General features: G+C 41.5%; 1 protein-coding gene across 1 annotated transcript in view; it reads left to right on the forward strand.

The window, feature by feature from the left end:
- Positions 1–370: 370 nt before the first annotated feature.
- LOC118788374 (growth arrest-specific protein 2) overlaps positions 371–26,688 on the forward strand; it is a 50,702-nt gene continuing 24,384 nt past the window's right edge. The window contains exons 1-3 of the mRNA XM_036544344.1: positions 371–604; positions 12,380–12,541; positions 22,227–22,351. Coding sequence (XP_036400237.1) covers positions 12,397–12,541; positions 22,227–22,351 — 270 coding nt within the window. The 5' untranslated portion in view covers positions 371–604; positions 12,380–12,396. The remainder of the gene's footprint in view (positions 605–12,379; positions 12,542–22,226; positions 22,352–26,688) is intronic.

Genomic DNA, 26,688 nt, shown 5'->3' on the forward strand with positions numbered 1-26,688 from the left:
GTAAGCTTGTGGTGAAGTTTGAAGGCGAAAACTGTTCTCACGGATCGTGAATAGAAACAAATTAAACTATGAGGGACATCTATTGAATGATAGGTGAAGCCGTATGCGTGGGAGGGAAAGGTTAATTACCATTAGATGCCATACGCCTTTTCAGGGTGCAAGAAGTCCAAAGTCGGGCACATACGTGCTCACCAAAAGTATTATGTTTTTTTTTTTTTTTTATCTCAACAGGTATTGGAGTTGCAGTCTCTGCGTTTGTGCGGGTATCAGTGCGACATACTTTCAAGTGTAAGTGATTGACAGTTGTTATGCGCTGTGTACTCTCTGTACAGGGAGAGCGGGAGAGAGAGAGAGAGGAGGAAAGGGATCGGCAGTGTTGCCAGTTGACTTCCGTCCTGTCGGCAGTGTTATGCGCACAATGTAATGATCCTCCGTGCAGTGATCAGATGGTAGGAGACCTGAGATGCCCGACCTACCCGCTGCGCTTACTATTGTAGGGGACAGCCCGGACACTCAGATGCAGTCAAAAGCATGAAGATTGCGAGTCCGGACGGCAGAGGAACCAGGGAACTGCGGTCCACCACGACGCGTTTCATTGCACAGGGTGAGCGCGAGAACAGCGGTGCTAATATAATGTGTGACTGCATGGGGTTACGCTACTACATCAGCTGAAACTCTAACAGTTTACTCTTTTCCCAAATCAAACTAATACTGGCCTTGCAGGTTTTCATCGCTTTTATAAAAAAATAATTTTAAAAGCATGTGAATGATTATAACGATAGTTTTGCTGTAATGATAATGCAATTGATTTGCATCTTAAATGCAGCTTTTCATTTGGAGCACGTTATATTATTATTACTGAATTTTCAATTTTGTTCATATGTGCAAATAATGTGATGCACACACATCTGCAGGTATTGGTTGTAAAATGAAAACGGTGATTTAAACATCAGTGCCATTTAAAATTATGGTGAGCGTGGGTTTAAGTTTCCATCGTTGCCATAGGTGTGCTTTTTTTGCCCCAAACTGAACTGCAAGCTAAACTGTAGGCATCCTACATAGTGTGTCTGCAGAATGATTGGGCAAATGCCAAGCAGATTTCTGAAGCATGGCTAATGTTTTTTAGTGACAAAAATCAGGAGCTTTCAGGTGAAAAGGCTACTTTGCCCGTGGGCATTACTCACTCATAAAAGTGAAACTCCTCTAATATCTGTGGGGTGTTGAAATGTCCATGGACTGTCTGTAGGTTTAAAACTTTTTCATCAGTTTTTCAGACATGCACAATCCTCCTTTGTTGTGACTCTTACACTGTCCACTCACTGTTAAACTATGCTGCTTTATGTGAAAGTATAAAGCATGAACTTTGCTGTAGCCACAGCATTCTTATTTTATGATGTTTTATTTTATAATGTTATTGTGGGTGGTCTGCCTGGTCTCAATTTGCACAATGTGTCAGGGCTGTCTTTCTGAAAAAATAATTCTTGAGTCGACTCCTCTTTGTAATAAAAAATTTTCACTGCGGTGGTTTATTTTAAAGGACACGAAATTAGAAACAGTATTGTAAAACAGAGAAACAGACAGCGTCAAGATTGAATTGTTGTTTTCAAATACATGACTTGTCACTACGAATGACATAAACATGATTTTCAACCAGCCCATAAACTGAAACCATTTGTTTTCAAGAAGTCTGATTTGTTTTCCTGAAAATGGGAGAAATAGAAAAAAAAATACATCTGTTGCCATGTAATTTTGATGTAGTCTCAGTGGGAGACCTCATGAGAAGACTGTGTCTTTCACCTACCTTTATGACAGGAGACCCTCACTCCTGTATTGTGTACTCAGGTAAAATTGTCTTCAGACATAGAGCGCCAAGACCACTCCACTTTGAGCCTCCAGCTTCAGAGAGATCAACTTTCTGCCCCAAATGCCAAATGACCTCTCCATTGTCAGAATATGACAAATCAGTGAAGAGCTTTGAATACCAGATCAGGCAACAAGCAAATCAGCCTTTGACTGAATTAATAAATCACCATATGCCCTCTTCCCGGGGCTGTTAGAAGGCAAAAAACATGCAAAAAAAAAGAAATGTATTCACTTTGAAATAGGTATTGTATTTCAGAACCCTGCAGTAACCACATCACTCTTCAATGAATAATAACAATGTTTATTTATGAGATGATGACATCATGGTCTTGATGTTGAACTGTAAATTACAATACATGAGCCAGACAAGAGCTGAAATATTGTAAAATTGAAGATTCTATCAAAAATGGTCAGTCCAAGACTAATTGTATGAGTATGTCAGGAAAAATGAATGTTATTAGAAAGTCTTGTTCTATTAATGTTTTAAATTTTATGAGAGTCTGTGTCCTTTTAGGAAAAAAAAACAAACAAAAAAAATAAATCCTACCAAAAAGTTTAGAACTGGTGTTGGCAGGGGGTTGGAAGATCTAAACAGCTTACTAGTGAGTTGAAAAAGTTGATAAATTGGCTTTATTTCTTGTGTAGTTTCTCTTTATTACAGCTTAAAATATGATAGTTAAGTTAATGATTTTACAAAATGCAAATGTAAACATTTTTCTTCATCTGGTAAGCCAGGTTTCAAAGCTACTGAAGAGTGTTATTATACTCACAGTAGTTACCAGGGCCCAGAGGACTGGGATAGAAGCCCATCGCCTTCCAAAGAAATGCTGCTCTCTCAGTCACTGTTTATTTGATTAACATCTTTTGAAAAACGTCAAGGAAAAAATTCCACATTTTTATTGTATTCCAGCGGAATTCGGTGCACAGGCACATTGCTGAAGGTGCACGAACAGTGTCAGACGCACAAACCTCGCTGTCCTCGCCGCCAAGTGACGGCCTCGCTCTGCAAGTTTATTTTCTCTGGAGCGGGCCCAGGGAAGGCAGTGCACTCGAATAGCAGCCACACTAGAAAAAACATACTCTCTGCCTGGCTGTGTACCTGAGCGTTGTGTTTAGCAAAATATCACATTACCGCCGCAGAACTGTTCCGATATGAAATTGGATTCTGGGAATACCGGAGCTGTGTGGTAATGCAGTCTCAGCAATATTTTTTCTGTGAGGAATGCTTTGGGATATTGTCCCAAAACTATCTATTTTCTTGTGTGAGGGGGATATTTAGGCAATCGTGGAAATATATTACATGTCACAAAATACTCTGTTGTTGTGTGCTTTATAAACATGTAAAGTAATACCTCTTTCTGCCACAGAAGGTCAAAACTTGTGGGTGCAGTGGTAGGTTTCAGTAGGTAACTGTATATGTCTTTGTTTGAATTCGCATCCTGTCCTTGTGACTGAACACTGTTTGATCATGTGCTGGTCAGGTGATCTTCTGTGAGATCAGATCAGATCAGATTCTGCAGTACTAAGCTGAGAGGAGTGCAATGTTGCAGTGGCGGATTGTTGACACAGCGTGCCACATGCTCTAAGTGTGTGTCCAGGTTCATATAACTCCAGCCTAGACCTAACAAAGCTGTTTTGTGTAAAAACACTGATACAGGGGTAGAAATTACAGTAGGGGGTGCAATGCAGTTTATCTGCACTGGCTCGTGTGATGGATCTCTCTGCTCCCTCTGGACATATGAAGTTTGATCATTAACAAACACAGTGAGTGTTTGGAACACAGTGCTCCTTATATGGCTATTCACTTGTGTTGTGCTCTGCCTCACTTGTAAGTCGCTTTGGGTAAAAGGTCTGCCAAATGAATAAATGTAAATGTGAATGTAAATGTCTGTGTATGAAGTGAGGAGGTCCCTATGTAGTTCTGCTGCACCTTTTGGCGGACAGCTGTATGAATCCAGGTTACGGACTTGAGCTGGCAGCATGTTTTGAAATTAAGGCCATCGTAATTCAATATGTCGCTGCACAAATTGATGGATAAGGGAACATAAGTTGATGGGAGAAGCCCTCTGAGCAGACAAGTGAGGCCAGTATGGGATCACTGGGTGCATAGTGCGTGACTGGCAAGTGGGTCACTGCTCTGACCGACCCTCGGGTCAGCCGAGTCCAACGGCCGTGAGACACTTTCCCAGAGACCAGTGACAGCTGAGGTTCCCAGATGGTGATGGGAAATGGAGTCCTTTACCAAATTTAGAGGATCTGAGGCTGGAGTGTGCCTGTAGGAAAGGCAGAGAGACTGCATCCTGGCAATGTGATAAAGCAAACTGGAGCAGATTAACTCCATGAAGAGCCAGGCTTGTTAAAAGGGCCTGTCATAGATATTATGTAAGATTTGAATCCATTTCCTCTTTCCTCATTCCTGTTTCTTTTCCTAAAGTCAATAAGCTTACAAGATCCTTCTGCTCAGTGTGGTGTAGACAGTCATTTCATGGACAGGGAGAAACGAAGTGGGACACGCAGCAAAGATAATGGCGTTTTGTTGTGTGCCTGTGAGGTTTTATGGATTGACTGTCTCTTTTGACGTGTGCGGGTGGGGCAGGGGGGAAGGGGGGGTTACGTGTGTTGGGCTATAGTTTTGGGCACAGAGGTCCTTTGACGAGAGGGATGTCCTGTGCCCTGGCCTGGACAGGGTCATCCTGCTTCTTTCAAGGCGAGAATGTGGCACCTGTATGTCGCCAAAGGAGAGTGTGGATCCCATGGCCCTCTGGTCAGCTGCAACAGAGGGAGGGAGACCATCACAGGAAGAAGGTATGACCTCAGCAGGCCACAAAGATGGACTTTCCCAGCATTTGGCTGGACATCATGATCCGTGGCGAACAAAGCCAAGCTGTGAAGATAGTGGCACCCTCCTGACAATCCTGGGGGTCAGAGGTCATTCGGAGCCTGTCAGTGGTATTGCTAACACTGTCCCACTCTGTGTCCCACCCTGTCTCATGACCTATTCTCATGACTATTTTTCAGTTGCTTGTGATGATTTTCTTACAGTGTTAACAGACTGTCTGCCGAAGACAGACCCATATGGCTGTTCAAAAAATGTTGACAGCGTATTTGGTTTCTCCACTTGGTTAAAAGTATTGTCATGAGAAAATTCAAGAAGCTTCAAATCTCAAGCATGTTCATTTCATATCTATGTAGTTGCGCATAACAATTTTTGATTACTTTGAAGAATCTTAAATATTAGATAGTGTTGGTTTGTTTAACACTTTTTATCTGTGTATAATTCCATTTGGGTTCCAATTTAGGCTTGATGTCTTTACTACTATTCTAAAATGTGGTAAAAACAGTAAAAATAAAGCAAGAAAGGTGCGTCCAAACTTTTGGCTAACACAGTACATGCATGTGGATAGAGAAGCTGGCCAATACTTCTCACAAAAGAACAGAAAGAAAAAAAGTTTCAAAAAAACAGTAGTTTATTTTAAAAACCAACCAACAAATAAGAAACCAGCCTGAACAAACAGTCACCAGAAGCAAAATGAGTCCTCTGCTCCCCAGCCACACACCTGAGTTTAGCAGGCCTTTAATTAGGCAGGTGTGGCATATTACCCAATGAACTAGTCCACATAGACAAAAACAATTGTAATTACAAACAGGCAAACAATTAACAATTAAAAGGTTTGGATACTTCATAAAATGTGTCTGTTATCGATAGAATAAAAAGCCTAAATTGTTCAAAAGACTGGTGAATAGGTACATGCATTTATTTAAGAGGAATAGGTGTTTATTTTCGCAGATACATTCCAACATAATTCCAATACCACTACATTTATTTAATGGAATGAGGTGTTTCCACTATATGATGAATAGGCCTATTTTAAAGTTTAGGTGTTTCTGTATGAAAGTCTTCATGGTGAACAAAATGTAGATTTTGCCATTGTACCACATTAGCAAACTTTGGTAATGCTCCAATAACATTAATGTTAGCTAGATTGCCAAGTTTGCTGGCTGCCAAGTTAGCTAGTTATCTCCAGCAATATGTAACTGTACACTATAGGTATGTGACAATACTAGTATATAATAATCATATGGTACATTGTATAATAACCATAATTGCACTGCATATGGCAAGGTCATATTGTTCACCAATAATGAATTTCATTCCAGAAAATCTGAGGATGACATTTGTTCACATCCCGTTAGTAAGTGTTTTTAATGCTCTGGCATTGAGGACACTTGTAGTGTTTTATGATGTTCTGGAAATTCTCAGGGGAGAATTTGACCATTTCTCCAGGCAGAATTGTTCTAGGTGTTTCAGATCTATTGGGGGTTTGTAAACAGCTTTTCTAATTTGAAATTAAAAAAAAAATATTCGGTTGGATTGAGGTTTGGAGATTGAGATAAACACTGTAGATTTGGATGAATGCTTTGAATCATTGTCTTGCTGGAATGTCCACATTCCGCTAAGCTTGAGCTTCTTGGCAGAGTGAATAGTGTTATGGGCCAGAATGTCCTGGTACGTGTTAGAGTTCATGACTCCCTCTCTTAGCAAGGACTCTTGCACTCATAGATACAAAACAGCCCTAAAACATTATAGTCCTCCAACCATATTTCACAGTTTCCCAACATAAGCATCACCTTTTTATGCCAAACATAATGCTAGTGAGCATGTCCAAAATTCAACTGTCATTCAGGTGTTCCTTGCCAGATTCAAGGTGCTTCTTTTTTGTGGCTTGCTTAAGAAGAATTTTCTTCAATGAAATCCAGCCATGAATGCCTCATTCATGCAAACAACTTTGAAATATATTTTCTGGCACTCTGTATCCTGAAGGTGTCAGTTTGCTTTTGAGATCTCAAACTGTTGTCTTTTGTTGTACAGTTGCCTCCAAACCACGTGTCTCATAGGTTGTGTTGGAAAGATACCCTTGTATCGTCTTCTTGGCAGGGCTGTGACTAACAGTGGCCTTACATTTTTAAAGGAATCTATGTGGATAATGGTAGATTCACCTTTCTGTGAATTCTCTCACAGCCATTCCCTAACTTTTTGAGGTTCATGGCCATTTGCCACATACCTGTCTACCTACATTTTCCCCAGGTAAAACAGAAAGGCTTTGGGTACTGATGTATATTTTCAGTATTGTCCATGGAACTTCCAAAAAGCAGAATGCTGGTGTAGATTTCCTCTGGTTGATCTTTGTTTCAAGAATTATAAAGTGACATGTAGACAGAGAGAGGGAGAGAACAAGTGATAAAAAGAAAGAGAGAGATACTGTGTATATACAAGGTTATATACAGATATCACTAAATATATATATAAATATGGTATCTGAATACACACGTTGGAGGCATATTTGGGAGGTGCTTCCAAATGTTTTCTCTGTTTAAATATTTGTATTCTGACTCTGAAGTGAAATGTGAGAGGAGTTTGAAAGAAAAACACGGCTCTGTGCTCCCCAGTGAAGCCGATAAGGTGGGGGTGAGAGGAATGTGTGCTGAAAGTTTGTATTTTCTCTTGGCCCAGTTTTTCTTTCCTGTCACTGCTACATATTTCAGATCTGAGTGATCAATATTTGCAGTTTTCTGGGAATGATTAAAGGTGTTGTAGGCCTTCAGGGATCCAGGACGGCCTTGTTGCTCCTTCTCAGACTCCCTGGTCAATGGGTAGTCTGTTTTATGGTCCCTCTGTTTGCTCTTGGTTGTTTTTTAATCCACTTTGTGGGGCTGTTTCAGTGTACTGAGATATCCTGCTGTTGTTTGCTAACCTTGTGTGTTCAAGGTGGACACACAAGCGGCTGCGAAGCACACTGTCATAGGATGTTGGCATATCTTTGCACTGCCTTGATGTAAAAATGGAAGTGCTCACAAGCTATCCTGATGAGTTGGGTATTTTTTATGGCCTGTCTCCCTTAATGGGACGTGAGTGTCGTGGGCTCAAGTTATGTGTAGTCTCCCCACGTCGCATCCCTCTGCCAAAAGTGTAACAGTTCTCCATTGTGGTATATCAAGAGCAGCCCAGCCTGAGGGAATATTGGGGGTTGTGTGTGTTTGTGTTTGTTTCTCTGTGTGTGCATGAGTGCGTATTGCATGGATATGTTCTTGTGTGCATGTCTCTATGAAGGTTTGTGTGTTATTTTGTATGTGCAAGTGCATCATTGCATGTGTACAGGGATTCTGTGTTTCCGTGTGTATGTACTGTAAGTGTATAGATGTGTGTATGTAGACTGGTTGACAGAGATGTTTCCAAACACATGTGTGTTCCAGAGGACCAGATGACAGCACAGAATTGTGGGCAGCATAAATATTTTGCCAGCCTCCAAATGACCCAAAATATGTGGTTTCAGAAAGAACGTCTGAAATTGTACATTTTGGGCAGATTCTGGGAAAGTGTTTTCTTTACGGGAAAGCTGATGAGTCTCCTTTTGTGTGTTTTGCTTTTTAACTACTATCTGCTTCTTTCCAAAATGGAGCGCTTATCTAAGGAGAGACCAATCACGTGCTCTGTGAGAGGGCTCAAAACAAAATGTTTCCTTTATTGTTTTCACTGTTAAGGAGCACCTCGTGCTGCGGTCAGGAAAGGTCCAGATCGTTGGAGAAGGCCTCCATGCACCCGAGGACATGGCTGTTGTCACGATGACCCTGAGATTCAGGCCACTCAGACAAGAGCACCATTCTTGCCTCTACAAATGAACTTAAACCTGCTTCTCAACACCCTGTGCGTTTGCACCCCTTGGGGGGCGCAGGCCAGCTCGGTCTCCGGGAGTTGGAGGGCTCTGCGAGGCGCTGTTGTCTCCAGTCTTTCCGGTACACCCTCACCCTCGTCACGGTCACCTGTCATGCTCATGGCAGTGTGCCCTGTACCTTTTCTCCCGGTTCTAGAAAAATAAATGCAGACCCCTGTACGCCGAGAGCTGCTGATTTTTCTTCACTCCTTTTTAAATTATTACCCTTTACATCTGGCACCCAGTTGTCCTCCTCCCTGTCTTCCCCCCCTCAGCTGCATCTCTTTGTGTGGGTTTTTCTGTGCCTCTGGATTTATTATCTGCCCAGTACGTGAGAATTAGGAAAAAAGGCAGGCCTTGTCTGGCCAATAGAACAATATCCTGCATTGTTGCCCCCCATGATGAATGGTTGCCTGAGAACGAAATAAAAAAAAAATCAAGTTGCTTTGGTAGGGAGGTTATTTTACCCGCTTATATGACAGCCAACAGACCTTTGAAATACTGCTCCTTTTTTTTTGGGGGGGGGGGGGGGGGTTGTGTTACACTGCAGATAAATTTGTGGTCCGAATGAGGCCTTCCCTCCTCTCTTTCTATGCACTGTAGATAATAGTCTGACTGTATTGTGCTGATACGAATGAAAAAGGCCCCTGTTTGGGGAAGGAGGTGGAAAGAGGAACCAGGCTACCAGAGCTAATGAGAAAGTTCCATGTCAGTAGGTGCACTGTAAACCATACTGGGACCGTGTCTTACCCAGGCATACAGTGGTGCTCTGACTGCAGCTCAGGGCTCTTTCTCAGGGCATATTTGTGAGGCCTGTGGACCACAGACCTGGGTTCAGTAAGGCAGGAGAGACAGGGACAACAGACACAGATAACAAACACGTGCAAAAGGCACAGGTGACAGACACAGACAGACAGACATACAGAGAGACCCTGATCCCCTACAGAGACACAGGCAGACACAGACACTAGTGCCCAGCACAGACAGGAAAACATACGCTGGAGCCAAAGCATATGGCCAGACACAGGCCTGCATCCAGCATTGTTCCTGTCTCTGTTTTCTCTCCCACTGCAATCTGGAATCTGGCATTCTGGGGCGTGTCACAACAGTAAGGGGGTGAAGGTGTGGGGCACGCTGTCCTGCAAATGTGTGCGCTTTCCAGGGCGGCCAGACAGCTTCCTGCTGGTGTGGTGTGTGAAGAGTGGGTGTGCAATGGGATGTGTCACAGGCAAGGTGTGCTGTGGGATGTGTTGTATTGTGCCACAGTTACCCTGCTCTGATATATGTGGACAGAAGAACAAATTACTCGCATACAGGTCTCTTTCTCTCCCTGGAACGTGGGGATTGAATGGTTGGCGTGTTTCATAAGCAAGATTGCGGTATGGATTTTTAAATTTTACAGATGTTTTTGTTTGTATAGGTATGAAAATGACCAAAAGGAATGACTTGGGTGTTCTGTGGGCTGGAAGAGAAATCCTCTGTATCTCTGACCATCATTGTACAGAAAGCCACAAAGGAAGGCCTTCAAAGCAATCTGTATGCAACTCGATCACTATTGTGTCATTGAATGACCATTTGATTTGCTGTAAAGTGATGAGTGACTGGGAATATAAAACAGATTTTCTCCCTACATTTTATTCCAAAAAGAACCACTAATTTTTCATTCTCATTTCTTGTGTTTGAGATACCTAAATTCCTATTCTGTTTAAACAAAATGAAATGCAGGTTAATGCCTTTAAAGTACATAACTTCTGATGCTTATATTTCTACCCAGGTCTGTCTGGCTGTTGTAAGATTGGAATATGCATAACATACTTACACAAAGCCTAAAATGGCAAAATACATTGTTTATGTTATTGCAACCTCTGTTAATTTAAAGAACTAATTTAAATTGATAGGCCTATTGAATATGTGTAGTTCTTATCCCCTGACTGTTTTCATTATTGGATACCTAGCAATCAAAAGGAATGTTGGCAAGACTGCATTCTCTTCAGATGTTAAATTGAGCAACCTCGGGGTAAGGTACATATAAATTAAGGAAATACTGGGTAGCATTCCTTTGGAACAGTGCCCCTGTAGTGGTAGTGCGAAGTAACGTGGCACAAATTGTCAGTTGTAAGTTGGCATTGTGTGTATGCACTGATGGTGAATGTATTATTTGTTTTTATGAATAGCTAGGTGAAAATGTTTTTTTTTTGTTCTTGAGATGCCTGTTCTTTGAGTGGCAAACCTAGTTTTGCAAGTGTGTATGTACTTATTTGTGGAGAATGTAAAATTTCTGCATGTAAATATAAGTTTTTGTTTGAGTTCCCTATATACTTTGACTATGGTAAAGACTTATAGACTGTGACTTTGGATTATGTCTATTGTCTTTGATTGTGAGGATTGCCATCCTGATTCCAGCAAGCTATGGGAAATTCATAGTTTAGAGTGTAGGGTGAGACAGCTAAATGTCAGGGTGTGATACCATCAACGGCCAAGGGGGCATGTTTTTTTTTTTTTTTTACAGGTAATAGCAGACCTCTCAGGACCTATCAGCACTCTTTTTTGGAGGAGGATGTTTTACCATATGCAGCTGAAGACAAACTCCTGTGCTGTGCAGTTAGAGCTGAAGAGAGATTGAAAATGTTCTTACCACTTATACAAGACAACTCCTTTGTTTATGTGTGGGATTTAAGTGCTTCATAGCGGTTTTGGATGTATCTGATGTTAGCATGCATTCAAATCAAATCAAATATACTCGATATGCTGTAGTTCTCTTAAGAAAATTGATGCTGAAGGGCGTTTTGGGCTTGCCAATAGGTTGCTTTCCTTTCTTGTCTGGAAGTTTGTGTGAAAAGAGCTTATTCTTAGCACGGCTTGGATTGTACTGGCATTTCCACTGCACCAGTCTTGGTCATCAGCCACCCCCATACCTGACAGCATACACACAGATACACTCACAGACACACACACACACACACACACACACACAGTTTTAACAAACTTCCATTGTTGTTTGTAGGATTGGGTTGGGGAAATAAAGACATCAAATATCACGTCACTGCCTTGATAGTGGTTAAACTGAAGGAAGAAGTTGATGGTCAGTCTTATTGTCAGTGGTATGATTCTCGGTCACCAGATCTCAACCCAATTAAACACTTACTGGAGATTCTGGAGTGATGCCTGAGACAGTGTTTTCCACCACCATCAGCAAAATACCAACTAATGGAATTTCTCATGGAAGAATGGTGTCTCGTCCTTCCAACAGAGTTCCAGACGCTCATAGAATCTATGCCAAGGCACATTGAAGCTGTTCTGGTGGCTCAATTAATGCCCGATTACTTTGGTGTTTCCTTTATTTTGGTAGCTACCTGCACATTTTATTGGAATTTATTTTATCCATTGTTATTTGGAACACTTGATTTGAAAACAATAGAAAAGACGGAACTGTCAAAAAATCTTGTGCACATAGTTCAGTATCCTTTGGCTTACTGTTTATTAAAATCACAATACTTAATTAACAGTCTCATCACATTTCATAGATAACTTCATAGATGTTTTGGTATAAATATTTGACTCTGAAAGTCCTATTTAAATCAAAATATAGGGAAACCACAGGATTTAAAGCCTTTGGCTGCTTGAGTGGGTGGCTTTGGTTTCTCTCCAAAGAGAGCACTTCAGTGATTTCAAAAGTCATGCTTTAGTAGTTGTTTAAAATTCTGTAAGATGATGTCATGCATGTCCCCTGGGGTGCATGCCTGTAGCTACGCTGTATGGTTGTGATGGATAGGCTCTGACCTGTGTGTTCCCTTTTGCCCTGCCAGGACAGTGAAGGGGAACCATGTGCAGCCCCCTCAGTCCCAAGATGCAGCAGGGGCCTGGCCTCACTGATGTGCATGTGTACAGCCAGTGGCTGGCCAGCAGACACGAGGCCAGCCTGCTGCCCATGAAGGAGGACCTGGCTCTGTGGCTCACCAACATGCTGGGTAAGGACTGAATGCAAGCGTGAATGAATGAACACTGTCACCATAGTGAACACTGTGTGTAGAGTCTTGCTTTGGTTACTGGATTCCTTATTGATCAGATCAGCCCTGACTCAGACGGACAAGTGCTGGCGGCTGTATGCATGACTGGATGTTTGTGTGTTTGACTGTATGAGACGCTGCAGTCAAACATACAACAATATACTTAAACAATATACAATTCTTTTCCCATTCTTTTCCCCAGTTCCCCCAGTGTGAATCCAGCTGCAGAATGGGTTGCAAAATCTGCAATGTGCAAATTTTTAAACACTGTCTACTAACCAAAGCTATAGCGTTACAATGCAATGATGTAAGACCCAGAGGAACAATGTTTTTGTACCCATAAGATGGTTATGATGATGGCCATGTTTCCAGCCTCCATCATCGTTAGCAGCACATTTCATGCTACAGGAATGGCTGGGTCGTCGCCTCCAACAGCAACAACTGAGATGAGAATTACAGCTCATGTCTAGGAAGCTGTACAGATCGACCTCAAACAGTTGACTGAGTTGTCATGCCAGTGATATGGAAAATTCTGATCAAATGAGTAAGCACGTTCTTCTATTCTTTCTGAGCTCTGTCAGTTGGACGGGCGAATGATTACTGACTAATGCTGAACATACTCCTGCACTTCTCAGAGTGGGATTGTAAGTGCAGGAATGAGCCATGCCAGTCCAATATGTTTTTTTTAAATATAGGTACCTTAGTGCCTGATTTGTCTGCTTTTTTCTCAGAAAGCATACAGAGAGGCTTGGCAAATGTTATGCTGATAAATATGGTTCTCTGGAGCTGTGATTGGAGACAACCATTGTACTGTAGAAGTTCCATCGTGAGCCAACATTTTATGCTTCCCAGAATGTCCTTATTGGAACAAGACAGGAGACTGGTTAAAAAATAGAATTCCCGTTGAGTGAGGATCGGTATCACCTTTTTCCACAAACTGCACACAGGCAGTTTGTGGAAAAACTGCCTGTAAGACTGGGCCACAGGAAGCAGTTTTTTACGCATCGAGGCATGTGTTGATGTGGAACTGCACGCCTTCTGGCGTTTATCTTTAGTAGGAGTGCTGAATTCCAAATGGAGGTCGCGGTGAGTTTTTCTTCATTTTTCTTCCTCTCTGCAGGCCCCTTGGAAAGGTCATGCATGTCTTGTTTGCTGACTTTCACTGTATCAGCTAATGTACTCGCTCGCCTCATGTTGTGGCAAGTGCAATTCTTCACTTCGCAGTTCTCGCACAAGCAGTTCTGACAGTGTCATATTGTCCTTTCAGACTGACTACACAGCCGCACTGGCTGCATACAGTACAAGCAAACAAGCGGTGCAGCGCCTATACCTGAATAAACAGTGCTCTCAAATTCTCTCAGTACTGCATGAAATATACTTTGCAAGCCATAAAGAAGGTGACCTCTCCAAACTTCACATTGGAAGTTACGTTCCTGCATTGTAGAAGCAATAGTCCCATCTCCAGATCATTCCAGATTCAAATATATATTTAATATAATATTAAATATGTGAATATAAATATATGATTACATATGAAATGCAAAGTAATCCAAAGTAAGTATACATAATTAAACAGTCATTATTTATCGAACAATTTTACATTACTTATGAACTGGATTTCACCATTTAAACAGTAACCACAGTTCTTTAGCTTCAACCACACAATTATCAAGTTATCACAACAGCAGCATTTCATAGTTTTGTGCATTGAACTTTTCTCCCATCTGGGAGTTATCCCACATTCACATATTACCAGGAGTCAATCAGAAATTAAACCAGTGTCATAAAAAATCAACAAGATGAAAACACAAGAGAGAGTCTGTAACTGCGGACCGTGGCAACCCAACAGCTGTGCAGTAGGCTTGCTGCTCTAGAAAAGTTTAAAAAACCACAGATAGATCTGAACATAAAAAGACCTTTTCATGCAAAATTATATTTACAGAACTTTGAGGCTCCAGTCTTTTCAAATGGAGCTTTCAAATTAGCATTCAGCATTAGGTGGCACATTGTTCTGCTATTGGAACATTCATTTTCCTGCTGCTACCAGTATAGATTCAGATTACAAAAGGATTAAATAATAAAGAAACCTGAAATAAGTGAGAGGGAAAAATTCTGGAAGAACAATAGCAATAATAAAGGTGAAGGGATGATGAATCAATTAATGGAATATATTTGGGGGTGACTATAAATCAGTATAATTAATCAATCAAGTGTAATTTTCAATCAACAAAGGTATTATCACAGAGCATTTCACACACATCATGTGAAAACGTTATAAGAGGTAATATAAAGTAGAAAGTGATTATAAAATTACAGCACAAAACAAATTACTGAGGGGGGTTATCTCTTGAACTCTGCATTCATTCAAGCCAAGCTTAAATCTAGTCAGGCAATCATCCATAGCAACATATTCAGAATCTTAAAACTAACTTGAAGTTTGACTGGCTGTTTGTGTAAAATTACATCCTGTCACTTATGAATTCAGGTTTTTCCCAGTCTGAAAAAATGGTCCACCTTGATTCAAATCTCATTTACTCTAGGCCTGAATAGTGCTGAGGACTTTCATGTGCTAGACAGATTTAACAGTATGATTCCAAATAGAAATGATCATGCAGTGGTTGATATTTAGATGCTGTCATCACATTCACAGGCTGTGGCATTAAATAAATGGGCTCTGAACAGCAATGTGTCAAAACAAACAAAAAATATCATGCAGTATATTAACTTCATTTGAAATTAACAGAGGATGATGTAGTAATTAGCTAGGATGTGTGCAGATGTCTCCTATCCACAGTAAATTGCAAGCAATGTAGAATTTTAATTCATAAAATGAACATTCTGCAGGTATAGGAATGTCTGTCAACGGTGGTATTATTGGGCTGCATGAGTGGCTACATTACCGGAAAGAGGACACATCCATTTACCATCCTTCAGATGACATGTTAAACCATGGTCCTCCTATGTTGTGGCCATTAATGACCATTCCACAGCATCTTGCCATCTTATAGCTGATGGACTATTCAAACCCTTGAGTTACCTACCCACCTTGATTCCCTTTCATTGCAATGATTGGTTGTACAGTTGTATAGCTTACTGGTAACTATATTTTGCCAGTAAGTTGGCATTGTGCTTTTTCCCCATTATAAGATCCATTCGATCTTCTTGTGTCTATTTAAGAAAATCTACTGTAACACAGGTCTAGAAGTGTCTCCCTTCCCTTCCTTGCCCTCCCTTTGACCCCTCTCTTCACCAATAATCCGACGGTATTTACTATGCCTTTGAAGGTTTGACATGCACGTGCACTTTGCTCAGTTTAACAAGCCGAAATTAAATTTACTTTATCAAATTAATCTTAAACAGGTGCCCTGAAACTGTGTTAGCTAGCTAATGTGAGTTTGGCTGGTTTTCAGAAACTGAGATTTAACAGATGCAAACAAGTCTCTTCATTATCAGTTATTTGCAGCAGATACAAGAAATCCACCATGGCCTTCCATAACACAATGTTCTCAAATGTAGGAACACTGTCTGTCCTTCCACGCAGCAGGGGCAGTGGTTCTTGCAGGAGTCCAGACCAAAGCACGCTCATTATGTTGATCATTAAGTTTCCTTGTGAAATGTAGTAACGGGGGTGTTAATTTTAACACTGGAAGCGCTCCTGTTGCAGCTGATGAGTTAGTACATCTGACACAAGGTTCACGTTAGTGTTACAGCATGGGGTTTTTTCCTATGTAGAACGTGAAAGACTACACAGTGTTCATTTTTCGTTTCTTCTCTGCTGCAATTGCTCATAAATAGTAATTTGCAACTGATGATGCCTTGATGGGCTTAATGGCGTAATTTTTTAACTAAACTGTTCTGTCAGAAAACATATTTGATCCTATTAAGATTATAAATGCTTCAGAGTTCAAACAATGACTGCATATCTTATTTCAGTTAGCCACATTTTGTAGGGTATCTGAACATATTCTCTTTGTGGGACAGAGGAAGAGAAATGACTCTACATTCAGGATAATTTTTCACAGGGGGTGAGGTAGAGACCAACAGAGAGAGGTAGTGGTGGAGAGATAGAGAGGTCAAGAGAATGGGGATGAGAGAACAGGAAGAAATAAGAGGTGAAACTAAGAAAGGTGATTTTTAAAGCATTGTATGTGCTTTTTCCTCCTGGCATTTGCTAAGAATATGAATCTCCCTTTTTTGGGTGAACCATATTATGGAACTGTACCTGGACACAAACACAAAAGCAGGATAACATGAATTCCCATAGACTAGTGCATGGCTGACACACATGACTTTCACATGTAAGATATTGTATCCTACTTACATATCACATTTAAAGAGCCCTTGAGGACCTCTCCATCTGACACAATGCATAGCTTAAAGGGTCAGTTAAGCAAAACCAAATGCATTTTAAAGTTGCTGCTCAGCTTACAGTTTATTGGCGAGACAAATGACATGCACCAATCCATCTGGGAAAGCTATTACTTTCATTTTTTATGATGTAAGAAGGATACATTACACATTATTACACCCCTCCAGCGAATTAGAAATAAAGGGACATTTGATTATAGTGTCCTTGCAACACGTCAGTGTTTGTACAATCTCATTAAGCCTCTGCAAGGCATATTCAAGTGGCTGTCCTGGACCAATACTGAGATGCCATTATGTTCAGGGATGCCAAAAATTTCCTTTGAAATGGAAAGCGATACCTTCATCTGCCTGATTTCTTCATTTGTCAGCCAGCATAGACAATTCATGCGAAGTTCATGCCCCTTCCTTATTCATCATCTCCAGTATTCAAACAAGTGTGGGTGTCCCTGTTGTTTTAGTGTCAGGTCTCCTCATGAGAAATGTAACACCCTTGCTAGCCGTTGAGGTTGTGGTGAGTGCAGTAGCTGATGCCAGAAGAAAATGAATGCTTCTACCAAAACTAATGTTGATCAAATGTGGCCTTTGCCGTCACAGACAAACCTTAAGAATCCCTTTGATGAATGGATTTGCATGTTGGACCATGAGAGGTATAATACCAGTTTCCACACAAACCACACAAATATCTTATTTTATTAAATAATTATAGGCTCAAACTACACTATGGTTCATTTGCTTTTTATGTGACCACATACCATGTTATTCTAACATATTCTAAACACATTTGACAATTTATGGGAAAGATTATTGTATTTATGTTGCTAGAGCCCAACCATATGTGTTATTTTCTACACCTTCTTACTCTTTGTCTTTCCTACAGTAACAGTCAGGGGTGCATAGATAACTAGAGTGATATTGTGGACCTGTATAAATTAATTGATAAGGTAAAAGTACCCTTTGATATAAGACTGGTGTGGACAAATGAGTTTAATAACCACTTTTCAAAAAACGCAGGTGTTGTTCATGAACTTGAACTTTTCTTGAAATAAAAAATGAAAAAAAAAACTTTAAACAAAATGACATAACTTGCATTTAAAATGCCTCGCTAACATGTTAACAATATTGGGATAACCGTGTTAAGTACTTAAATGGAAGACTCCCTCAAATGTGCAATCCAGTCCTGAGTCCACTACTCAATGGAATATCTGGCATTGCTTGTCTAAATTAAGGAAGTGCAAGCAAGGCATCAAGTTGATTCGTCAGACGGATATAAGAGATGACGTTAAGAGTAATAGAGATAAAATAATTCCTTATTAGGGCTGTGATACAGTATAAATCAGCTCTGGCCTGATGAGTGCTGATGGGTACTGGAAGAGGAAGAGGGAGAAGGGATGTTGCATTGGGTGGGAGGAGCTTGAGGTTGCAGTGGGGAGGATTTGTGTGCTGTAAGAGGAGAGGACTGTGAGTTGTAAGATAAAGCTGCTGGATGCTGCTAGCAGGGGGATATTCAGCTGTATAAATGGATAAAATTGTAACCTATGTAAGTCGCTCTGGATAAGAGCATTGGGTAAATGACAATGCTGTAATGAAATTTCATGATAGACAGTGGCCACTGGAAGAAGGAGCTGGGTGCTTATTAGCCTTCCACACCAAAGGGTAATTTAAAGGATTCACTTTAAGAATGTACAGTGACATTCCACGTCTCCCTTGCAGTTGCCATGTGACTCTTTACCTTCAGAATGAGCACCTGACGTTCAAATTCTGTTGTTTCCTTTGCAGATTTCCACCCTAGCAGGGTGGGAATCCTTCCAGTTGTCTCAAAGATAAGCTGACACACCTGTCCCAAAATTGTGCGACATGCATAAAGCTGGAGTGAAAGAACAATGTGACAATCACCCCTGCTAAGAATGAACTGTCACAAGTGATCTTTAGACTGGGAGTTATGTTAGAAGGAAAGACCTGATTGCTGTAGGGAGAACAAGCTGTGGAACTCCCTGAGGTTGGGGGAGCTGGGTTGCCCAAGGTCCTGTAGGAGATAATTTGGGGATAATTTTGACAGCACATCCTTCTTCAGTCCTCTTGTTAAGCAAATAATAATAATCATAATAAGTGTATGGTGCTGATTTATATTCTTCATTTTTGATATATTTTCAGCTGATTATTTATTATTATTTATAATTAATTCATTTATTTAGCAACTGTCTTCATCTAGGGCAAGTTACAATATTAGACTTAAACAAAAATCACAATAAATAGAGGAAAAACTAGATATAATACAATGACTATAAATACAATAATAAATTCAATAATACAATCATATTATAGACAAATACAAAGGATCAAGCAGAAAGCCAAAATGTATTGTCCGCATTTGGACAAAATTACCATAGAATTAAAATCCATTGAATAAAAATAAGTTCAGCTGCTGTGGTGATTCTGTGCTGCCACTGGGATGGTTAAGATTAGATTTGTGCCCCAGTCTTTTCATACCAAACACATAAAACAGTGAGCATTCCTTCAGAATGATGTCACTTTCCTGGTCACAGTGCAGATATATGGGGGTAATGGACCTGCCATGCGTGGCTTCTCTTTGAGAGCTATATTTCTAGATCTGTGGTCCTGCCCCATTGTGTATCCATCCCCTTAACGTGGTAATCCTAATTGTCAATTTCTCTCCCCAATTTCTCCTGCTATTTATTCCTAAATTTCAGAAATGTCAGGCATTTTACGTTTATATTTATTCATTGCCTGACTGTCTTATCCCAAGGGACATACAAGAAGTGCATTCAATATGTTTAGGCAATTAGCTGCACAGATATGGAATCATTAGGGCCATCCTTAAAATGCAGAGTCATTGTGGGAAGCACTGCCAGTAATGCTGTTCAGGCAGTGATGCAATTCATATAGTCATGAAGTCATCTTCATGCAGACCAAGCCAAATATTTACCCTGGAATTATGGGTAATAATTTGATTTGGTTTTTTATTTCATTTGTTTTTAAATTCATTATTTTTTAAAATTATTTTTAAAATAAGGCCTTATTTACATTACAGTTTCACATGCAAGCATTGCTCTAAATGTGTAGCCAATTTGAAAAGGATGTAGGAAACTACAACTGCTTCAGCCCTGATGGACCTAGGCTACCTGTCATTCTTAAGACTTGTTCAGCAGCATTTATATTGAAAGATGTTGCCTGTTGCTGACAGCTTTATGACAAGGTACACTGCATATGGAGTGGATGAGACTTTGGGACTTGGAAGGACGAAAGAGGGACAGACTGTATTTTCCCTGGCTGGTTTTGAGTCAGAATCAAGTACTGGAAGAGGGTTGACTGTTGAGGATTGGGGGTTGGGGGGTGGAGAGAGGGGCGTCCTTACTTTCCCAGACACCAAGGGCTTTTTCCCGATCTCCCACATTCCCGTCTCCTCCTTCAGAATACAACTGCCACATTTGGAAGTCATTAAATCCCCCCAAAAGCAAAGAGAAATAATAGAAGAGGGGGAAAAAAATCCCCCAAGGTTTTTTTCTCAGTCCCCACCCCTTGACACCCCCGCTACCAGAGTGATCTAACTGAGAAGGCATGGCTGTCTGGAAGGCAGTCAGCCCGGGAGGGCCCACGTTAATGACTGCCGTATTTGCAGCCCGGCACAGAGGGGTCGTCAGTAATTACTGCGCAAAAGTCAGCTGCTTCCTGCTCCCTCAGCGTGATTTTTTTTCTTGTTGTTGCTCCTCTTCATCAAAGTAACATGTAACTTTTTATCTGCTGTGATTTCCTCACTCCACCCCCCCCCCGAGTTATCGGAAATTTCCACATCTGCGTCTCCGTGACGGGTGACGCGCGGTGGTGATCTCCAGCAGTCATTGGGCCCCCTCACCAGATATCGCTGCCAGCTGCCCACGTTTCTCCACCCGCCGGGGTTCGCCGGCTGTTGACATGTCTGTGTGTTCAAAACCTAGGTTACTATGCATAATGTTTTCTGAGACCTGGGGAGATGAGGCGGATTATAGACGTTGAGCAATTGTTCCGCTCTGTGATGCAGTTTTGTCCTGTCTTCAGACCAAGCACTGAATCACAACTTTGATCCATTCAGATTCAAATAAAATTATCCCCGGGGATATAAATAAAATGATCCCAGCCAAGGACAATACCTTTAACAGCAATTTATATTTTGCATATATACTCTGCTCCCTGAATTAATTATTGGTAACACTGGGTTTTCACTAAGGATGGACATGTAAAACCTTTGATGTGTTCTCTCAGTGTCTATGAGTTTGGCTGCCACCATTGTCATTGATATTGAAGTGCAGTGCCAAATTGTGGATTCTGGCACTGCACTACAATGACAATGACAACTCGTAGACAACACATCCCTTCTGAGAGAATATTTCTTCAGCAAGACCCATGCAGGCCCCTTCCCAACCATATTGTACATTCCACTTCCTGCTCTGCACAGCTATAGGATACAAATGTTTTATAGAAAACCATTGTCCTTGTGTTCTTGTGTTAGTTCACTCACAGCATCCTGCTGTCTTACTTCAGCATACAATGTCTACTATAACTACCATGTATCCTTTAATGGAATTTTATTATTATAAGAATTATGTTTGGCGTTTTGACTCTATTCTAAATCTTTATTCATGAATTTTGGGACTACTGAGTTCTTGCCTGAGTAGCTCAGTCTCAAATTGCTCATGTTGAGCGCAGGTTGAGCCCTATTGCCCTGGCTTGAAACTGCCCATGTCATTTGCCAACAGCGACCAGTAGTCTGCAGCAGTGGAAGAAATTGGCTTTATTCCACTGGGGATAGGGGTGGGTACGCTGACCAGGGTCTCTTCATTTCACTGTACTCTTGCAGCCTGTGATTCATCAGGCATCTGTGAGCCTCATTGGTTGTTGTTGGAGTAGTGCCTGTCCTCCAATGGGTGCCCACTCCACTGTGGTGCACTTAGTGACTTGCAAAATAAGAAACAGTAATGTGCTGCATGCTAGTGTAAGAGAAAAGTGCATTTGTCTCACTTCAGCTCTGCTACACGAGTGTAAGGACTGTCACAGTGAGATGAGCCTAATGCACAATTGGTGATTCCAAAAATAGGGTTGGGTAATGCAAAAAAAAAAAGCTTAAAACTGTATGGAAACTTAAGACTGTATAGAATGACACCTGATACTATGTACAATAAGTAAAATGACACTATAGTGGAGTGCAGTACTGAATAGAATTTGATCGCTTGATTAGTTTATATATTGATTAATTGGTGGATTGATTGGTTAACTCCCCGTGCAGGCCAAGAGATCACAGCTGAGACCTTTATGGACCGTCTGGACAATGGCTTCCTGCTGTGCCAGCTGGCGGAGACCCTGCAGGAGAAGTTCAAGGAGAGCAGTGCGGAGCTGCCCCGCTCTGGAAAGGTACATGCAAGCTTGCACACAGACTGAGAGAGAGCAAGAGGCGGGCCAAGGGCCGCAGCACCACAGATGCACCACACTGGCTTACCACTAACCCTGTCATGTAGCAGCTGGGATTTCTTGGTTTTTCTCAGGCTGGGGTTTGTACTTGAGGCCTTTGGGAAAAAAATGAGCCGTGGGATTAGCTGGTGGGTTTTGATTGGCTTGGATCCCTTATACCCACCTGTGAGTTGGTTTTCTCTGGATGACGTGAGATTAATTATGCACTGCTTTGCAAAAAAAAGCACATATACATATTTGGCAAAGAAATCATGTATGTTAAGTGCAATCTGAAAAGAATGTCTGTTGTTTCCAAGGACAGAATTAAAAAAAACAGGACTGTCCAGATATAGGATGGGGGAACAGTCTCAGAGATTCCTAGTATCACTCTGGGGTTTTTTTAATTTTCTCCTTTTTGGTGATTACAAAGGAATCTGAAACCCAGACAAAACAGCAGCCTGTCAGACTGATGACCTCACCCAGCTCAACATTTTTTTTCCCTTGGCGATGTCTCAGGGATAACCCCTCCCTTGACCCCTCCCACTGCACACATCTGCAGCAGTCTGTCCATCTGCGCAGCCACAAGACTGGCATAAAGCTAATCTTTTGCACTTGTTGCTAGAGAGCCGCAATCCTGCAGCTGATAAATCCTCATTGAAGAGAGCTTGGTGGTGGCAGCTTTTATAAAACATTCCTACTGCAATGGTCAGTTTAATGAAGCATCCTTTTGTACATTGGCCAGATACAGTGTAAAGTAAAGCTTATGTAAGACAAGACAAGACATTCTGAAAGGACTGTTTGGCAGTGACAGTACAGATAAGACTCCCACAATCGTAACGGTCATGATGGCTAGATCAAAGTTCTGTTTGATCTGTGTAAAACTGTATTATCCAACATGATGTCCTAAACAGAGGTACAGAGAGGACATAGCCGTTTCCTGTCCTAGAATTACTGCAGTTTCAGGCCTAGACAGGGTTGTATAACAAGTTGTGCACAGATTCTGACTCAATTCTACTCATTATAGCTGCCCAGCTCAAGGAAAGGTTAAACCGTAGCTTTTAGTCTGTGGAACCAATCAAGTAATTCTTTTACTGTGGGCTCTCCCTTGTCATGGAATGGCAGAGGCTGCAAATGAAAGAACAGGCTATCCCCATACAGTGGCCTCTATCATGACTGGTGCCCCACGCTACTTGCTGCTCCAGGCAGGAGAAATTAGGAAGGTAAAGCAAAAAAAGTGCTGTCCCTGCAGTTTTATGTGTGCCACACTAATGATGGAAAATTATGGTAAACTTCAAAAAAAGGCCCAGAATCCAGCTGGGCAATGCATTAAAACCCCTTTTTGGTGCAGTATAAAATGATAGATTGCTTGTTTTGGCCAGGCCCCAGTTATAGTAGGTGCTGCTATAATGAGGTTGTCACGCCCTCTTTGGCAGACCAGACATTTTAGTCGTTCTTATTGGTGGGAAAGGAAACACAAACCTTTCTCTCCATGCCCTTAATTGGGTCTCTGTGGTTCAAAAAACACAATGTACAGGGCTCCCATGTGGCACAGTCTGCAAAGGTGCTTCTTTCTGAGTGCAGACTGAGCTCTGCAGCCCAAGTTTACACCTGGCTGAGTCACCTGACAATGACCAGGGGCCCACATTGGTGGAATAAATTGGCTTTGTTGCTCTTGGGTAGGGGTGGATGTGTCAGCCAGGGATCCCTTGTTGCACCATTCTTAGCACCCCGTTACATATTTGGGTGCCTTAAAGTTGCTGGGGACATGCTCCTATCCTCTGTTTGTCTGCTTCCTGGTTCACTGTGAGACTTCAAGTGTGAAAAAAAATGTTGCAGTAGAAGTGCATATGTATGGGAGGATTGCATTTGCTAAGCCCAGCATTCCTGTGTGAGTCCAGAGATTGTTACTTAGCAATGAGCCTAATATCCAATTGGAGAATACAAATGGGAGAAAAGGGGGAAAGGCAAAAAGAATAAGTAAAAAAATTACAATGTAGATAAGAAAACAGAGATAAACTCCCTTTTCCTTCATACATATTTAAAAATTAATCATGAATACATGCAGATATGAAAAGGCTGGGCTCTCCAGATGTTTTTGTTGCCCGAGAATATATAGCTGATGTTTCACTTTTGAATGTGGACTCGTTTGGTCCCTTGTCCTCACTGTGTGGAGATCTTGTGCTGACATTCAGTTCGGCATTTCTTCCCAGGGGACTTCATGAGAACACCCATAAAGACTTAACCTAATTGAGGTAAATGTCCATTTAAATGGTTTAGTGCCAACCAAGGGACTATTCTTCTGGGAAAAAGGGGTCTGTTTGTGTGCACGCTGAGGAAAAATGCCTATACCAGCAGTTGTCGTGGGGAACTCAGCTCCTCACCTTTGGTTTGACCTATGTCCTAAATTTAATTATCTGATCAGGTTCATGCGAATTCAGACTGACTCAAAATTTTTGGAAACAAACTTGGCGAAAAAAAAAAATCTTCATTAGCAGCCAGTGAACGGACCATGCTGGCAATGCTGGATAATATAGTGTTACCTATTTACAAAATCAGAAATTGAGGGACCTAACCATAGCTTTTTTGCCTGCCAACTAGTGCACATATGCAGCAGGAATGGTTACTGTTTTTTTTCCTCTGGAGGTGGTGGTAAAACCCCTTGATGTTTCCATTGTTCTTATTTTTTCCATTAAAACCATGATACAATGGTTCTCTGCCTCTTACAAGTTACAGTACTGAATGTTATATATCAATGCCATGGTGCATTAGTGAGTTGCTAATGGTCCTTCTTCTGATCCCAGTATGAACAGAGCAGCACTGTCAACACACATAGAGAGCAGGAGCTGGAAAAGACAGCTATTGACAGATGAGCCTCTGGTGCGGCGTTTGAATGCATTTTCCCAATGCAGCACTGAGACACAGATAATGAATGGAGAAAAACATATCAGGTTTTTATTTTGTTTAGTGGATAGTGGGAGAGGGATTTCGAAGACTTGCAATCACCATTTTAATAGAAGAGAATAGAAAGGAAGCCATATAATTCTGTTAACTTTGGGGCTCAAGGGCTTGAGGCCATCTCGTGATGGACAGTATTCATTATACCTTTTCATATTCCCTGCCGCTTAATCCTATTTTAACCATCAGTGAAACATTTCTGAGTGCAAATGGTTCCTGGATTCACACTCATTCTAAAATCTTTACCCCACTCCTCAATAAGAAGCTAGTACGAGCATAAAAATAAATACTTCAAACATTAGAAATGGCCGTCTACAAGAAACACCTGGTGGTTTGCTTCTGTGAGCTTTTACTGCTCTGAATGCCTGATCCAACCCATGAAATATTGACCTTCTGATGGTACCATCTGTTAGCCTCTCATTCGTCTGCTATCCTAGTCCTGGGCTGACGAGCAACAGTGCTGAAATGCAAGGCGCTGAACACAGCACCCGGTTAGATACAGGTATTATGTGCACTTTGACATTTATTTGTATCCTTTAATGCTGAGTAGCAACTGAATACAGTTCCAGCACTTTGCTGATTTCTTGCTTTATTGATTGGACAGACTAAAGGAACTTGTTTTGAAGTGAAATGTCATGTGTTCCAGAACTTACTTACTTACTTACTTACTTACTTACTTACGTTAACAGCAGGCAAAATTGATGATTTTAAAAAGCAGGTCAATGGACCTCATTATTTTCACATCTGACGGTTTTATGAGTGGATTTGCGGGTCACAAAAGGCTGGCTGCACAAAAGAGCAGGCGCTGCCAGTCAGTCGCGTTGGGTGGTTCTTGGCCGAGTTAATCCCACCGTTGAATAAGCGCGTTTGCAGTCAGTCGGGGGTTAATTTAATGTGGGGAAGGAAGGAGCCCAGAAAAAGCAGCGGAGAAAGGAGAAATCTCGACACGAGGCTGGATTTTTCCAACATGACATCAGTGCACCTTCCTCCCTGCTCAGACTCTCACATCCTGTATAAAACCACGGAAAGCCACATAAATCTGCAGGATCAGATTTGTTGGGGGGTGGGGGGGTGGCAGTACTAATCGTGCAATTCGATCCCGGATCAGCCCAGGCTTGGCTGGGTTGGAACCACCCCACTCCCCATCAGATGACGTGCTCCTGGCGTCCCCCCACACTGAAACCCAATCACTCCCAGCATCGACGGTATCGATCTCTGACTGGGAAAGGGGTCTTCTCTCCCTGATCCCGCGATGAAACCGGAGACTAACAGATGGGGAAAAAATCTGTGCAGACTCAGAGTGCTGTGGGGGTGTTATTGTGATATATTAGGGGGGTTCACATCTT

This window comes from Megalops cyprinoides, chromosome 13 (genome assembly GCF_013368585.1).
Source record: "Megalops cyprinoides isolate fMegCyp1 chromosome 13, fMegCyp1.pri, whole genome shotgun sequence".
Classification (NCBI taxonomy): Eukaryota; Metazoa; Chordata; class Actinopteri; order Elopiformes; family Megalopidae; genus Megalops; species Megalops cyprinoides.